Here is a 13,894-nt window from a genome sequence, read left to right as displayed (position 1 = left end):
GCCAGGCACCTTAGAGGTCTAGTCTGGATGTCTAATCCAACAACTCCTGGCAGTAACTACCTTGCATGTGTTCTGGTTTTAATGTGTTGTCTCATACAAGATATGTTGACAACTCCTTGAAAAGCAGGTGAGTCTTCAGTGGCAGAGGGGAAGACCCCCAGGGTAAGTGTTGTCAACCAGAGCATACCCTAGATGACATTTTGGTCTCTGCTGCTTGAGCTTCTCTTGTTGAGGAATAGCAGACTGATAATACTTCCTGATCAGTCGGTTATTTGGTAGTGCTTTTTTTAACATTTATTGACTGCAGTGCAGATTCTGCTATGGACTTTTTAAAGTATACTTGGGCTATACTTTTGTTTCCGCTTACCAAAAAGTTTCCAGAAGATAGCCGTGGGAGCTACTTATCTGTTATGTAAAGTTGATGTGAAAGGCCTCCAAGGAGATGAAAAAGTGTTCAGGATATAGTAGAGTTGATTGGAATGACAAGCAGCTTTTCATCAGACCCTACTAGTGTCTTTGCGAACTCATATCTGTTTCCCCTCTGTTTCTTCAGTTGGTTTTTCTCCTGTGTTTTCTCACTACAGCAGGCAATATCCCGATTAGTTGGAGGGTGACTGTCTTTCATCCATGAGATCAAAAGAATTTGTTGATTGCTTGATTCTTTCCTGCTTTTTTGCACCTTTCCATTCATTTCTTGTATGGATTTTTCAGAGTTTGGTGATCAATATAGTACTTCTGGGGGGATTAAACCTTTTTATGGTGATTTTATTTTAACATTCCAAAATAATTCGGATTTATAATGACTCAATGTTACAGAAAAGTCTTGACACAATGATTATGGAAAAAATACAGTGACTATCACAACAATCAACTGCAAAAACAAGTTAATTAGTCATGGAAACCTGAGAAATTGTTTCTTGGTTGCATTGTATTCCACCGAAACTAAAATAGCATGCCTTGTGTAGGTTCTTTAATGTTTTTAATCCATTCCTGAATTATGTGGAAATTGCCTTGTACAGCACATTACTATTTTAGACTCTGCTTCTCCATAAATGATCTGTGATTGTGTAGGAGCTATATAGTGTTTACCAGCTACACAAATTTTAAAACAATATATATAGCAAGATGTTCTTAGGAATCTATGGAGGGGTTGTGTCTTTGAATGTTTCAGTCTATCTAAATGGTGTTATTCTTGAATGCAGTAAAGTCAGGAGAAATACTTATTGGCTGCATACCATCACTAAGCAATTCTTCCCTTTTGCAGGAACACATACTTAGTCAATTTTCCAAAGAGCAAACCAATTCTGGTGGATTTCTTGAAGTGTAGTAGTATTCAATACAAAATTTTTCTCTTCCCTCATTCCAGCCTGACCATTCCCTTCCCACTTGCCTACAGATACAGTATATTCATTGGTTGCCTTGGTTGGCTGCTAATTTTTTACCCAATATGTGCTTGCCAAACCTGTGAGTGTCAGAAACTGTTTTTTTTCCAGGTTAGAAAAGCCAAGTGATACATGTTACAACTAGCAGAATTTCACAGTTGCATTAAAGGGTGACAGAAACTGCATAAAAAAAGTGTTGTCTTTGAAGAACAGAGTTTTTCATTCCCAATTAATTGCTGACAGATGATGTTCCACGCTGACAGATGATGTTCCAATACTCTTTATCTGATAAAACCAAATATAACTGAATAAAAGATGGAAAACTGGTAGTTTTGACCGCTTTACAGGATCATCCATACAACAGGTATAAAGATATTAATAGATATATTTTGCGATCGCATCTTAACGTATTTAATGGGTCATTGAGCCTAAATTTTTAATATTTAATGACTTACCATTTCATGGATGACTGAAAGCTTTGCTTTCTGTAGAAAGACTAACAAAAATGGATGTTATAAATTTATAGCCTCTGTTGTAGTGTGCCCAAACTTAAATTATAGTTACAGATTTTTTTAAAGAATAAACCCAAAATTTCTCAGGGTAGGTTACAACCATCAGCTTTGTGCTGTTATAGTGGAGTTTTTCATTGGTTTTTGAAGCAACTAGAGGGATCAGTTGACTTCCTGAGTAACAGTCTTCATCCTGGTCTTTGTCCTGCTCCTGGCAGGGCCAAAATGCCATAGATACTCTGATTCAGAGCAAGCAGAATATTCTCCTTGAGGGTCAGTATTGCTGGCATGCTTGGGGGAGATTCCAGATCTGACCATGTCCCACTGCTAAGAACAGTCACTTTGCAGAGTCCTGTCTTTGTGCTGCATGGTGACAGTCGGCCATCCTGGAATTGGGACTTGCGTTCATCTTGGGTGTTTTCTCTGTTCTGCCTAATGCTACCTATGAACAAAGATACAGGAATACGTTAAACTTAAATGTCCTGATTTTGTTAGGGAAGATTTTGAACAGAAGTGGAACTGTTCCTCTCAATTGTTGTTGTATAAGAACTTTGTTTGTAACTGTTGGTTTGTCCAGGATCCAAAATTATGTATGAAATCAAATTCTATTTACTACATTATAGGAAAGGAAATCAGATCCTTTTTTTTAATCTCCCCTATTTGGTGGTGTAAAACCTAGTGTGACTCAATGCTGTATATGCAGCTCTTGCTGAGAGCTAGACAGTGGTGGTGTTTCTAATTTCTTGGTGTTTATGAGTAGCTTCATAATGAATTTCTCTCATCTGTTGATTAGGTGCATTAACATCACAATTCAGCCATCTTTCTAGCTCCAGTTTGACAATACAAGAACAACATGAGATATCATCTTTCAATAGGTCACATCCATATCTGTGAACAATTTTATAAATAATTACTTGAAGTCCCAGAAATGAAGGTTACCAGAAGCCAGTCATATATGTTGGGGAATTTTCCCTTGCCTACAATTTTATTGTACTGTTTCCTAAGCATCCTTTGGCGTCTTTTCAAGAGACAGCATGTTGGACCAGGAGGGATCTTTGTTTTGTACCAGTATGATGTACTTTAGTGATTGATACAAGTTGCTTCTATTTTTATTTTTGTTACTATTTACTCCTATTATAGAACCACTAAAATGTGCAGTTTTATGTAGTCACAATGAATATGGTGTTGATTGCAGTCTTCTGCAGTGCTTCTCGTGAGCAGTTGGGATGCAGCGTGGTACTGTGGGGAGTGTAAAGATACAAAATAAATGTGTCTTTAAATTGTTATTTTTCAGTGCAGACTCCCACTTCAGACTACAATGTATTTTACCATTTGTCTAGCCTTTTGGTTAAAATGTCTGATTTTCATACTTCAGAAGTATTTGGGTTAAATCTTTCTGGAGTGGTTGTTTTAATTAAAAATTCTTACTATCATGTTTCTTTATACAAGGTTTGGATCAATATTCTTTTAACACTTAATTATCATAATCATCCAAAATTAGACTGCAGTTAAGACATGTTGGAAATCTTCAGGCATCTGATTATGGGAAATTTTTAATTTCATGATTTCTGCTCATAGCATATACAGAGTACCGATTTTTGTCCTCATGACAGGTTAGAAATCCTTATTACTTTAATTTTGTTGAGTACAAACTAATAATTGCAAACAAACCTTTTTCACATAGCAGTAGAAGGCTAGTAACTCTGTGTACACAGTTCTGTATTTTACTTAGCATAAAAAAATTTAGAGACTTCTTGTAAATGTTTCAAGACCTGTCAGTATCACAGATGCTTGGTAGTATTTTTCAGGTTACTTTTTTCTGTTTGTGATGGAACTTGTCTTGCAATATCTAGAAATACTGCCATTGTGGGACAGAAGTGTTATAAATGAAGGACAAAAAGAAGCAGGTGAAAATTTTCTAGAGTTGGGCATTTAAGGTTATGCTTGGCCATCTGCACAGAGGTTTGCTTCTGCAAAACCAGCTTTGTGTTGCCTTCCTCATCTTCTAAGAAATGCTTGGAACCTGAGACTTCTGATGCAGAAATTAATCAGGGGGTGGCAGAAGGATACTTCTGTTGGCTAGCTATTGCCTGTGCCTTGAAAAATAGCCAGCCTTTGTCTGGTGTCCACTTTATGAAGCTACATGACTTAAGTAATCAAATTAACTGTAAACATCATTCCCCAAGTGTTTTTTTGACCATCTGTTACCATCTTCCGTTGCTCTGATTTTGAAGTATGAAATAGAAAGGCAGGTACTTTTGAATTATCTGTCTACAACTCGTTTCTGTAGTCCTCCTCCTAAGGAGTACCTCTCCCGGGTTGTTATGGAGTAAATTAGATGCATGCACCTCCAACAGATTGCAAGTACATTCAAATCTTGGTTTTGCATGTTTTGGAGGATCATAATAAACTCCCCTGTGATCAGTTCCAGGGCTCTTGACAAATTTCTGAAAATATTTCCAAATATATCATCGGGTACAGAAAAGAATTTGATCCTCTCAGAAAATACCACATTAAGCAAATTTCTAGCATGCCTTTCAGGGCATTATAAAGTACTTCAATTGATCCTCAAGGTGAGGGAACTGACTCAGAAATACTGATTTATCCATGCATTACTCTTAGAGTTTTTTATATTTTTCTTTTAAATTGATGAGCAGTGAAGCACAGATTGTTGTGAATTGCTGTTTATTTTCAATTTTCTTCTTAGGCAAATTGATTAATGCTGAAGTAAATGTGCTAAGAGAAAAAAAGAGGCTTTTTCCTAATTTCTATATTGAATAAAAATAACAAACAAAAAGCAAACTCATTAATACTTTGAAAGATGCCTTTAATAATAGTCCCAAACCGAATAAATTATTGAACTACTTCTAAAAAGTGATGTTGTTATAACAGTGAGTGGGTAGGGGTAATCTGTGCAAATGTTTTTGAGATACTGAGTTTTCCAGATGATGGGGGAAGCTGGATTTTCATATTTCTCTTTTTTTTATTTATTTTTTTAAGCCTGCGGAGTATGGGAAGAATACAGTCATTAATAGTGAGACCACCCTTGCAGATACCCAAGAGAGGGGTGAAGGGGAAACACAAAGTCGTAGGATGTAGAAGATGCAGATGATATACTTTACCTTTAGTGAATGCATTATAACGGCCACATTAAATCAGGCCAAAACTGGGCTTACTCACTGTTCTACTTCTTATAAGACAGTAAAACTGTCTGACTACTTCTGATTAATATCAGACTTGCAGGAAAAATAGATGACTGGCAAACAGAGGATGAGTTTATTCTAGTATACATTACATCTTCTTACTACCTGTGGCTTAAATGCTTGCCATGGAGTCGATGTTCCTTGCATTTAGCAGCCTGTGGTTGTATTTCCTTCCATAAATGTGTTCAGTTGCTTTTGTAACTCCACAAAACCCCCTACCACTGCACTGACTTTTCAGTGGCAAAGTATGTCACAGATTAACTACGAATTTGGATGAAGAAATACCTCCTTCTGAGTTCTTGTTTGCTTTTTTAAATTGCCTGTTTAGTTTCCTGGGATGTTTGCTGGATCTTGTTTTGGTGTCCTCATTTCAAAAAACTATGGGGTTGGGTTTTTTTGGAAAATATTCAGTCCAGGAAGAGATGATGTGAGGCATAATGAGAAAGTACAAAGGAGAGATGAAAGAACGCTGCACTGATGAGTCAAGATTTGCACTTAGTCAGAGTCTCTGAACAAAAAAACCCTAGAAGACAGACTGCTAATCGAAGAGAGTCATTCTAAAGTATGAATATGAATTCTAGAGCAAGGTGGGAAAGTGTCTCCTCAAAGGAAGAAAATACATTTGTTTCACTTGTGGCTCTTCTCTTCAATTTCAAGAAAGCAAACTGCAGGAGAATGTAGAAATAAGGCAGCTTCTAGTAGGCAGAAGAAGGGTGTTCTGTGGTCTGAAAGACAGGAGAGGGTGGGGTCGTGCAGAAGGGGAGGAGGGGAAGGTCCTGATATGGAAAAGATGCACATTTATCCCTTGAACCAGTCTGTGAAGTTGGCAGCGTTTTTTGTCAGATATCATTTGGTATAAATGGGACACAAAAAAAAAAGTAAGACTGAGTGGAATAAGACAGAAGTGGTGAACACTTACAAACGGGAAAATACCGTATGAGAATCACTCTAATGACCTTTATGGCGGAAAGTGAAAGAATCTTGCAGTGTAAGATTAACTGTTGTATGCAAAGGGTTTAGTATGCTTTTCTGCTATGAAGCCATGCAAGAAATATTGTGAGGGTGGTGAGCATGATACAAATTCAGTGGGTTTAACAGCATGAAATTCAAGGTCATATTCAAGGTCCTTCTTAAAACAGAGGGATCATCTTTTAGAAACTAAAGGAAGCTTTGGCTGTCTTAATAAATCGACTGATCCACCAATATGATGAAGCTTAGAAAAGCCAAAAGGGTAACTTGTTTAAATCTGTAAATCATACAGATTTACCTTGTGTGAAGACAGAGAGGCAGAGTAAAAAATAAAAAAAAGATATCACTAAAATTTAAGAGTGTATTTAAATAAATAGGTCTTGAATAAAATTACTTAAGAAAATGAAGCAATTTTTCCTATCTGTGTATCAGTAAGATTCTGAAAAAGTTTTCTGTGGGAGTCATTGTGCTGGAGGGGAAAAAACTTCTTGTTTTCCTGATAAAATTTAGTGCATTCATGAAAAAGATGGTAGGACATGATGGCTTCAGTGACATGGACTGATCTCAATCCACTAGATTATTCATTGTACTCAAGACTGAAAGTACGCATGTTGCATGATAATGCCCAGGGGAAAACGTTATACAAATCTTCCCTGCCAGACTGTCAAGAGTGCTTCCTAGTAACAGCTAATCATCCCTAACATCATGATAGAACAAACATTTCCAAATCCTTAAATGGGTGTACAAATTAAAAAAATAAAAATAACAATCTGTTAACCTAAGCAACATGAGTTTTTAAAGGATAAATGGTAGCAGACAGAAGTAGTAATTGATTTCCTTCCCCACATTCCCCCCACCCCATAGTAATTAAACATTTAGTGACTATAACACTGTCTCATCTGGAATTTGTCAACATATTTATGTCTTGAAAGTTTGTTCAAGTTAATAATTAATGTTAGATTTTGACCCAGTCTGATGAAGGCTTCTGCTAAAGTATTGTCAACATGTTGATGAGATGCAGAAATTACCTAAAAAATGGGAATTGTGGTATGTACTACTGCAGATAAAGAAATAACACGCAAGGCCCTAGAGAGTCAATGCAAAATAGTGAAGTCACATTTATGTGTGAGACATGTAGAAAATGACTAATACAGGACAAAAACACCAAATGCAAACATTCATAGAAGGCAGCGGCTTGCAGGGCAGGCTGGATCACTGTAGTATCCTATACAGCCACCTATGTGCATGTTACCAAAGTGAGGGGCGTAGAGTACTGTCCGTGGAGCACCACCAAGGCTGTGGCTGGGACATGCCCCTGCCTGTTAGTGGCTGTTAACGTCAAAAACATTTTGACTGCATTCATAAGATAGTTTCACAAAGCACTAGATGAATTTAGGCTGAGAAAAAGGTAAAGTATTTAGCTGAAGCATATAGTAGTGAATGCTTTTAAGTGCACACTGGGAGGCCATAAGCAGTTTGGAGGGGTGTCCCTTCTGTTGTATTTTTTTAATGCATTAGAAGCCTTGTACAAAACATAAGTCAGAATCAAAACCTGATTATTAAAATCTTAAGTGTTTAGAAAAGTTGATTTATTTTTAATAATTTTTATTAAAACAGTTTTGATCAATCGCTGACTTAAATACATATAATTGTAGTGTTCTTCTAACGAGACTGACACGATATACTGAGCATACTCTAGCTATAATTTTGAGTGAAATTGTTTTGAGTAGGTTTTGGTTTATGCTCACGTAATTTATACTAGGGTCATTGAATTTGACTCCAGGAGACTATTGCGGCAGTAATTTTGACTGAAATGTGTTTTCTAAACAGCATCTGGTTTTCAAACTATCTTGTTGCATAGCAGTGGTTTTAGCATGGGTGTGCACATAATTCTTGGCAGTGGTGAGTTTTGAACACGTGCAGTGAGCTGCATGTTTGCTTTGAGCTGTGTGATGATGGTGCTGCAAAGTGCTAGGGTGTGTATACATTTTAGCAGGACTGTGAAAGAATGTAGTACTGTTGTCTGATGGTAATGAATAAGGAAAGTTCTTAATTTCTTGGTAGGTTTGAAGTTCAGAATCAAAAAGCTGTGGGTGAAAGTATGCCAGACTGAAGAGTTACAATTAACATTGTACCTTGGGCAAGATAATTGGCAATTATAGACTGTGGAGATGAAAAATACCTTGCTGATCATCTGGTATGTCTCTGCCAGTTTGAAATTGTTCCTGCTAGTGTATTTCATTAGTATTTTCCTAGTCCAGTTTAAAACGTACCACTTGGTGAGATTTCAATCACATCTCTGAGGAAACAGTTTCCCACCCACCCCCCCCAAAAAAATCCACCCCACCCCCACCCCGCGCCAGTAATCAGCATCATTTTCTCTGTTTAGTTTTGTCCTCTGAATCTGAGATGTCACACACTTTGTCCAGACTCTTTCCTGTGGCAGTCAATCATTGCTTACACAAACTAGCCATGTGTTTCCCTGTATCTCAGGTCCTAATTCTGCTCATGTTTTGCACCTCCATGAATGTTTTCTGGCTTTTCGTGGTGTCCTTGGGAAGAGCCTGGCCTTTCTCAGCAGACAGCCCTCACTTCTGGAATCCTTCTTGCTTCCATGCAGCCGTGTGCTGACAAAGCCAGTCTTTGTGTCTGCTCGGGGAATGATGCAAAGCCCATCTGTTAGTCCAGCCTGGCAGGAAAAAAGCAGCCTTTAAGGATGGCTTGTGCATTGCTTTTTTGTTCAGTGTCCATATTTGACCAGTGAATCTCTAGAAGCAACCTCAGTGGTTGTTGTGGTTTAACCTCAGCTGGCAACTAAGTACCATACAGTTGCTCGCTGAGCAACTCCCCAGTGGGATGGGGAGGAGAATTGGAAAAAAGTTAAAACCCATGGGTTGAGATGAGAACAGTTTAATAATTAAAATAAAATATAAAAATAATAGTGGTAGTAATAATTGTAATGAAAAGAGAGAGACAAAAAAAGAGAGAAATAAAACTCAAGAAAGACAAGTGATGCACAGTATAATTGCTTACCGCCCGCCAACCGATGCGCAGCCAGGTCCCAAGCTTTCTGCAACAGGTTTCTCACAGAAATATATTTAAAATAAAGCTCAGTCATGGCTTATTTTTAAACATACATGTGACACCTGTTCCTTCGCATCTTTCAGATCAGTAACTTCTATTCAGCTTTTCTTGTTGTTCCTGTAGAAAATTCAATTTACTTCCTAACTTCTGCTGGTATTAAATCATTACCAGATCTAACTTTACTTTTATGAATAGCTTTAGAATATTTCTTCCAACTGTAATGTCTTTTGTTCAAAAGATTCTCAATAAGTATTCTTATGTCACCCACACAGTTTTTCTGGCTTGCTTCTAGTCTGTTCTTGCCAGATGTTTTTTTCCCAAGCTTTTGTGATAATGAAATGGAGCCACTGTACCCATGGTATTAATAAAAAACCAAAACCCAAAACAAAACAAAAACTTTGAAGTTACGGGTTTTTTTGCTAAGAAGTGCAATTTGTTTGACATTGCATTCATATTTTTCCCAGTTATTTAAAACTTTTTGATGTATCTTCATTTAAGAACAGATTGCCTCCATAGTTTTGCAACACCTGAACTTCTAAAGTGGTAACATTTTTTCAATGCTTAAGTTGTAGGGTGGCATTTGGACCTTACGAATTAACATGAAAATTGCTGATATTTTAAATTTTCCTACAAACACACTGTCTTAAGCCCAGTTTATTCCACTGTACCCTGCTTTACCAGGTTAATGCCCTAAGTAGGCACAGATGCAATTTTATGCAAAATATCTCAGTGCCAGAAGCAGTTAGAGTGAAAATTAGGTCTGGTAATGATTTAGTAGCTTTTTCTTCCTCCACTACCCCCATCCCAGTTAGCTGCTACAAGTTCAGTAGACGCATGAAATCTTGTGGCAGGAGGGAATTCAATCTTCTGTGTCCTAGAAGACTTAACCATTTGGTGGAGACAATTGTCTTATTTTTATTAATGAGGTCTAGACAGATAGGTTCAGCGCAAAATATTTGAGGACCTTAATAATCCAACATCTACCACAATTGAATCTTTTCTTCCAATAAAGCAATTTATTGCAGAAAATATGCGTGTTGTGCATTTCTGTGACTGACTCATCAGCAGGAGAATCCGGCTGTATTGTATAGAGCAGGAAAAAATGAAGAAGTCATTGCTGTGGGGTGGCAGAGTTCTCTCGTTGGTTTTGATTCTTCCTGAACCTGTTGAAAAAGCTGTGCAAACAGAGCTCCAGCCTGCTTCCCCCTCAGCATGCAGGCGTTTAGATTTGTCCTTCCACGATCTCTGCCTTTCTCCATGTACAGGCTAGACATCTGTAATTAAGTTTTGAATTCTGCTCCAAAGACTCACAAGTTTGGTATTTTAGCTTCTAACATTTGCCTGTCTGTAGGGGAGCTGGTTCCTATTTACTCCTCTAAGGTGGTTGGAGATAAAACTGTTTCTTACCTGCATGAATTTAAAATGGCGATTCTTTCTATAAAAAGATTGTCTTTTTAAGCAGTCTGTGTCAGGACTCACTGTTTAGCACTCACATCCCTGTGGTGATATTTTAAATCTAAATAAACAGAGGATTTGTGAAAGAAATTAGTAAAGGGTTGCAGTTTGCTAAGTGATTTTGTGTTACTCTGATGATCAATAATATACAATATTACAAGACAAATGATGTTGAGTCTGTAGAGTTAGTCTTGAGTCAAAAACGTCAATGAAACTTAGTGTGTAGTCTGCTATTTCAGATTTATGGAGTCAGCCTTTAGTAAGGAATTTTATGTTGACGACTTTGTTACATATGTAGCATTTGGTACCAGTTGGAAAAGAAAATGGTTGCAATTTGTTGTTAAAAGTATTGCTGGAGCATTTGTAATGCAGCAGCAAGGTCACTTTTACATCCCACTTAAAACTGAGATGGGTGCTACTCCAAACTAGGCTTTTGCCGTGCTCGTTGAGAGTTTTTAGGAGCCTCCTGGCATTCCTTCGTTGTCGATTTCTGAATGAGAGGCCAGCTGCAAGTATGTATTGCAGAAGTGATTCACTAGGTATGGTGCACTGGGATGTAAACTAGCAATTGTTATATAGCAGTTGACTCCATAATGCTTCTGCACTGTCTAAATAAGGACTTCATTGAATGAAGAATGTAGAAAAATGTGCTCTCAAACTCATGAGTATTTGGAGAAAATAAACACCTAACAAGTTTGAGTTTGTTCCTAATTCAGTGATACATTCCAGTGATTCATGAATGGGCTTTTGAGCCATTTACTTTATATTGATAGCATTCAAGAAAACTGAACTCAATGCTAACAATTTGTAAATCATGTGCTACTCTTTAATGTAATTTATAGATCTGAATTAAGTAAATGGAATTTGTCTTTGTGAATAAGAGTAGACCAGTATTCCTTAACCATACTCCAAAGACTTTGCAGAATGATGGCATCCAAACTACTGTTGCCTTATGCCACTTAAAAGATAGTTAAGCACAGGCTGTTAGGAAAATTGCCTCATTCTTGGTGACCATAATCTTTTCTGTTCTCTATAGGTAGGTGTCTTTTATATATATATATATATATATATATATATATATATATGTCCACTTAAGGGAAAACTAATAATGATTCCCGTCTCCTGCAAGCACTGTCACAAATTTGAAGACCCAAGTTCACTGTCAGCAAAAGAGTAGGGTTATTACTGAGTTAGATTTGTTGTTGTTGTTGTTATTAATGCTGGAACAAACTTGCTGTTGCTTTTTATAGTAATGTGCTTCCTTGAAAGTTTAAAGTGACAGTCTCTCTCGTGATACATTTATTCTTCAGAAATTCCTTACTATGCTATTATCATTACACAGAGGTAGGTCATGGTTGGCTGGTTTCTCTTTAAAAGTAGAGCTGTGGTCAGATACCAGTTCTTCACAGAGTGTAACTTTGTTGCCTTGAATTGTCACTGGCATCTATAGCAAAGGCCAGGGAAAATTTTTCTTATTTTCTGCTTTTGCATCTTTCTTTCCTCTGGGAGCTTGGAGGAGGTAGGGAGACAGTGGAATTGCCATGGCATTTTTTCCTAACTGAGGTAGAACAGACAGGCTGTGCTCAACAGTGACATCCCATGACTGCACATTAGTGATACCACAGTCATCATCTGAAGGAACAAAGATAGTGAAAAATACTCTGGTACATTGCTATTTTGGTAAAATAATCTGTGCCTCTGTCAAGATGCTGTATGTGTGTTTATAGGCTAATTTGTCTCCTTTCAGGCCTTGCTCTTTTAAAGCACACAATCTTCCAGCCTTTCCTTTCCAACCTTCAAATTCTTTTTTTGTCTGGAGTAGAGTGATATATCCATCTGTTCAAAATATGGTATGAGCTGGCACAGTAATATCCAACTTCTGAGTGTGAAAGTTCAAGAGGAGGTCGTCAGGTGTAAAGGAAAGTAAATCAAAGTCTCTCCTGGTTGGCAGGAAGAGATTTGGAAAATGTTCAGCTCATGCCTATTATTTCTGTTTCCTGCATCACCTTTCTCTGTATTTTTGGGTTTGCGTGACAAGGTTTTAGTAGTGGGGCGGCCGCTGTGTGCAGGTGCCCACAGCCCCCCCGCCTGCGAGGAGCCTCCCCCAGCAGGGACTGGAAAGGCAGAGGCAGCAGGGGAGGGACCAGCCGCAGCCCCATCCCCATCCCCTTGCACCCCTCGAGGCAGGGAGATACACTGGGGGTGAGGCTGAGCGTGGGAAGAAGCAAAGGGTTGGAGGGAAGGTGTTTTTAAGATTTGCATTTTATTTCTCATTACCCTACTCTGATTTGATTGGTAATAAATTAATTTTTCCCCGAGTTGAGTCTGTTTTGCGCATGACAGTAATTGCTGAGTGATCTCCCTGCCCTTCACTCAACCCACGAGCCTTTCATCGTATTTTCTCTCCCCTGTCTAGTTGAGGAGTAGTAGAGTGGCTTTGGTGGGCACCAGGCATCCAGCCAGGGTCAACCCACTACAGTCTCTCCAATTAGAACTCTAGGATAACTCGATATGAGGGATGAAGGGTTTAGCCTATGCCTGTCACTGCCCGTGCTGAAAATGTAATGGTGGAAATGTATATGTATGTTCCCGGGTTTGCTAGCTGCGGAACTATATGAAAAACAGTGAACAAGTGTGAGTGGCTTCCAAGAGAATTACGGGAATGATGCCAAATGGGAAAAAATAATAAAGATTGGGCACTGCTATTCACGTTAGCAAAAATTACTAACATTATTCATGTCTGTTGTTTGTAGATCACCTCTCTTGTGACTCTCCAGCTGTTATCCATGGTTGGTCATAATGACCAGCTTGATGGACCACAATATAAATGTACTGTATCTCTGGACTTCATCAGAGCTATTGCCCGGTGAGTCTGTTAGAGATCGTTTACTGTTCTATGTGCTGACTTGAAAAACACTTCACACCCAGTATTTGCTCAATGTATAGCTCTCTGCAGACCACAGTAGAAATCTATTAATGTTTTCGAAGAATTAGTGAATGAATCACGTTATTTATGAGAAGTGTTGAACTTGAGGTAAGTATAGTCCAGTCCTGTTTTGAAAAAAATTGTTGCAGTGGCAGTATGTGTTACAGTAACATACTGTCTTTGTGCTTAATAAAGGTCAAGGACTTCATGTGAAAATACCACTCAAAAATGTCAGTCCATTTCATTACCAAAAGGCACATTATGGTGTTTGAATCTGAAATGTTGTACGTATGATACGAAACCTACATAGGTTATAAGAATTCTTCCACATAGTCTGTCTTATGTGATCTGTAGTTAATACAAACT

The 13,894-nt window shown here is 38.0% G+C and overlaps 1 protein-coding gene across 4 annotated transcripts in view; it reads left to right on the top strand.

The window, feature by feature from the left end:
* ORC5 (origin recognition complex subunit 5) overlaps positions 1-13,894 on the top strand; it is an 81,396-nt gene that overhangs the window by 57,704 nt on the left and 9,798 nt on the right. For all 4 annotated transcript variants that reach the window (XM_080391990.1, XM_080391989.1, XM_080391987.1 and 1 more), the window contains exon 14: positions 13,356-13,468. In XM_080391990.1, the coding sequence (XP_080248116.1) occupies positions 13,356-13,468 (113 nt within the window). The remainder of the gene's footprint in view (positions 1-13,355; positions 13,469-13,894) is intronic.

The sequence above is a fragment of the Falco punctatus genome, assembly GCF_963210335.1.
Source record: "Falco punctatus genome assembly, chromosome: 6".
In the NCBI taxonomy this organism is placed as follows: Eukaryota; Metazoa; Chordata; class Aves; order Falconiformes; family Falconidae; genus Falco; species Falco punctatus.
Note: the sequence above shows the minus strand (reverse complement) of the source record. Positions and strands in the feature narration are given on the sequence as shown.